Below are 4,294 nucleotides of genomic sequence, written 5' to 3' on the forward strand. Positions count from 1 at the left end.
AAAAAAAAAAAGATGCAGACGTAGAGAATGGACTTAAGGACATGGGGAGGGGCAAGTGTAAGCTGGGATGAAGTGAGAGAGTGGCATGGACATATATACACTACCAAATGTAAAACAGATAGCTAGTGGGAAGCAGCCACATAGCACAGGGAGATCAGGCCAGTGCTTTGTGACCACCTAGAGGGGTGGGATAGGGAGGGTGGGAGGGAGACACAAGAGGGAGGGGATATGGGGATATAAGTATACGTACAGCTGATTCACTTTGTTATACAGAAGAAACTAACACAACAATGTAAAGCAATTATACTGTAATAAAGATGTTAAAAGAAAAAAAAGAGGGCAGAGCAAAAATATTTACTCAAATAAGCTGAAAAGGGAATGGAGCCATAGTTTATTCCAGCCAGAAACAAGCATATGAGTATTCTGTGGTAGAGAATGCTACTAAGCTGAAGCCAGAAGAACCAGATTCGAATCACCAAGTTTTCTCCTCTTCAAATGTAGGAATTGTATTAAAGAGGCTCTCAGGTCCTTCAAGCAGTCAGAGTCTGTGATTCTAGTTTAGGATTAAGGAGCCAAGGAATGGGGGCCAAGGACTATATACAGAGCAGCATTCAGACAGAACTGCTTCATCAAGGTGAGGGGCATGCAATTCAGTTCTTGTTTTCTGTTTGCCCCAACTTTTGCTTACTTGTGTTAAAATTCCCCCGGTCCAAATTGATTAAGTATTTAATCTAAGACCAGGTAAAACTGAATAACGGTGGGAAAACATCATCTCCCAAGATTACAATTTGTTATTTCATGCATGCAGGCAATAATTTAGCAAATATTTACCAAGCACCTGCTTTACGCAAGGCACTATGCTGCGGAGAACGTGCAAATGGGCAATTGCTGTCTGAACTTAAAATATGGTAGACTGTCTTGCTCAGTAAGGACATACATAACCAAAATCACATCACACACATAACCAAAACAAAATGGAGACGTTCCACAAGAGAGCTACAAAGACCTGCGGTGGAAGTATAGCTTTCTGGCTTGGAATCCTGGTATCAGCTTAAAGAGGTTAATTTATTTCCCTTCAGTTTCCTCATCTATGATATGGGGATAATAATGATACCTAAAGTTGTTGAGAAGATTAAATGAGATAATAGACAAAAGCAGCTTAAGTTAATGCCTGGTACATAAGTAAAACCTGGTAAATGTTAGTAATCATTGTCATTATTATGGGAGTTTATAGGATTAAGTGGTTGATTTGACTCCAAAGAAGAAAAAAAATTTCCTAAGGATGTAGCATTAGGACTGGACACTGAGAGATGAAGTTGGACAGGAAAAAGGAAGAGGAAGGAGAAAAGAGAGGGAAAAGAAGGAGAGAAATCTTTGCCATAAGAAGTAGTTCAGGGCTTCCATGAGCGCAGTGGTTAAGAATTCGCCTGCCAATGCAGGGGACATGGGTTCGAGCCCTGGTCGGGGAAGATCCCACATGCCGCGGAGCAACTAAGTCTGCACACCATAAGTACTGAGCCTGCGCTCTAGAGCCCGCGAGCCACAACTACTGAAGCCTGCGCGCCTAGAGCCGGTGCTCTGCAACAAGAGAAGCCACCGCAATGAGAAGCCGGTGCATCGCAACGAAGAGTAGCCCCGGCTCACCACAACTAGAGAAAGCCCGCACGCAGCAAGGAAGACCCAACACAGTCATAAAAAAAAAGAAAAGAAAAGAAGTAGTTCAATTTGGCTGGAGTGGAAAGTTCCTTAACGAAATGGTGGTGTGAAATACAGTTCAGAACGCCACTGTAGAAGTTTAATATAAATCATTTAACTTTTTTCCTATTAATTTCCCTTCATCCCGTCATGTCCTAGAAATATCAACACAGTTAAAAAATAGATCAAATGTTATTATTAATATAGATATGTAGTCAGCATTACGTCCTCAATGGGTAGATAAATCCAAGCATCAGAGTCCAAAAACCATATGGGTTTTCCCTGACCTTTTCTGGAAGCAATTTGTCAAGTCTGAAAAAGCACTAAGAATTCTTAAGTCTAAGAATCAGAAAACAAGTTTCAGGCCAAGTTAAAGTCACTTAACCCTCCAGGCCTCAATCTCCTCTTAATAAAAATGTATGCTACTATTACTTCAGGATGGATGGATAGAAGAAATACTAAAATGGTGGGATGGCCATTCTAGGAAGGGAAAAAACTTGCCAGCCTCCTTGAGTTGATATAAGACACAAACGCAGTAATGGATGTGAACGTACGTTACATACCTAATAAGCATTACATAGAACCCAAGGTATTTTTCCTACACATCACACAGAAAGGCAAGAACTGCAGATGAGATGGTGGTGGTATGTGGTAAAAAGAATCCGGCTTTGTAGTCAGACCAACTTGGGTCTGAACCCTACCAGGTCCTGTCATTTACTAGCTCTGCGGCCTGAAAGCAAAATAGCCTGAACTGCTATGCTTCTTTTGTGCTATTGCTGGGATTTTATCAGACAGGCAATGTGAATCCTGTAATGGTGTTTCCCCTCACTGCTTCAGCCACCTGGAAGCAGTGCAGGATCTAATTACATTTCAGAAACTCAGTTTCATTTTATTTCAACCCTTACTTCCCACTTTTGGATCATTGCGATGTATTTTTTTTTTTTTGAAAAGTGCCTCAGATTCTTCCCACCTGCCACCTTTTTTTTTTAAATGAAGCATAGCCTAAAAATTAATTTAATCATAATTTTACCTTTTCCATCAGCCCCCCACCCTCACCCCGACATCCCTAAACAGATTCTCTTGGACTTCTTGGTATGGCCTGCTTTTTGGAAGTGCTCAACAAATGGTTCTTAAGTTAATAATAACATTGAAAAGTTCACAATTTAACTGGCAAATATCAGAAATATCCAAATGCTGTTAGACAAATCTAGGCCCAGTAAAAACTAAATTTTATTATAGGTTTTCAGGACATTTTTAATACCAGTAATATTTTTAACATGCTGAACAAATTCTAATTTTCTACATTTATCTGCATGTAATATATCATTTAGTCCTCACTGCATTCTTGTGAAATTGGTTTGGCAGGTATTATTTCTATTTTACACAGGGAAAGCAAGACTCATGTCACTCCATGCTGTGGCAGAGCCACATTAGAACCAAGCCTTCACTTCTAACCCAGTGCACTTTTCATTCTGGCGCACTGCCTCTGGGGAATTCTGCAAACAGGCTGCAACTTACTTTTTTAAAAACAATATGTAAATGAATTAACAACGGGAACGTCTGCTGAAAAACCATATATAATAACATATCCATCAATCAGCAAGATATTCAATACGTTTAAAATGTAGGTTTCATCAAATACTTTAAAAAATGGATCCATGTATGGAGGGCATGAAACATTTCCACTGTATTCCTGCTATCCAACCTCATCTCGAATTAGTTCTCCACAGGACCTATCCTAAAATATGATTATAAACGGAGTTCTCTATTTGAGGGAAAAGAAAGCAATGTCACAAAACGTGCAATACTCTAAAAAGCTATATATGGGAGTAGCTCCCTCTGCCTCCTGTCCCCCATCACACTCAGCCCAAGGGATGTTCCTGATTACCAAGTATAGAAAGCCCACATTATTTACTCGTCTTATTTTGGACATAGGTCAAATATTTATTGCTAATAAAATCCGATGGCTTTTACGATCCCTGGGTCGTGAAGATAAGGATTAATACCTTGCTAATACTTTTGTTTTCCACGAGAAAGTCAACGAAGCAACGAGGAAGTAACCTCTTAAAAGTAACTTATCTCTGATCAGTGCTACCAGTAATTACAGGATCACCAGCGCCAACCTTTGAGAAACGGACGGCTGAGTATAAAAGTGTTCAATGGGCATCTCGGGCTTGGCCAACCCAACCACAATCCCCGGAGCCAGGCGGGACGGAGCTGTGGGTGTTCAGTGCCCAGTGCGCAAAGGAACCGACTGCTTGTCCACCCCCCAGCTTGGCGCGGGATGGGGCGGCGGCCAGGCAGGCAGGCGCCCCCCGCTCCCAGTGGCCGAGACCGCCCGTCCGCCGCCCGAAGGAGAGTGGGGGTGGACACGGGACTGGACAGCGACCTTGACAGCTCCTCCGCCGTCCGGGGGAGGCTCGGGGTGGACATGGGACAGGGTAGCGGCGTGACAGCCTCCGGGCGGGCCGGGAAACGCTCGGGGCGACTGCGGCGCTGGGGCAGAGGCGGGGTTAGCCCCTCCGCGGCCCCGAGAGGCTCGGCCGCGCGGGGGGCTCTCCGGGCGACTCCAGAGGCGCACCCGGGGCGGGGCGAGCTC

The 4,294-nt window shown here is 43.4% G+C and overlaps 1 protein-coding gene across 1 annotated transcript in view; it reads right to left on the reverse strand.

The window, feature by feature from the left end:
* CHPT1 (choline phosphotransferase 1) overlaps positions 1–3,862 on the reverse strand; it is a 27,188-nt gene extending 23,326 nt beyond the window's left edge. The window contains exon 1 of the mRNA XM_024732129.1: positions 3,801–3,862. Coding sequence (XP_024587897.1) covers positions 3,801–3,862 — 62 coding nt within the window. The remainder of the gene's footprint in view (positions 1–3,800) is intronic.
* Positions 3,863–4,294: the final 432 nt, after the last annotated feature.

This window comes from Neophocaena asiaeorientalis, unplaced genomic scaffold, assembly GCF_003031525.2.
Source record: "Neophocaena asiaeorientalis asiaeorientalis breed wild unplaced genomic scaffold, Neophocaena_asiaeorientalis_V1.1 scaffold418, whole genome shotgun sequence".
NCBI lineage: Eukaryota > Metazoa > Chordata > Mammalia > Artiodactyla > Phocoenidae > Neophocaena > Neophocaena asiaeorientalis.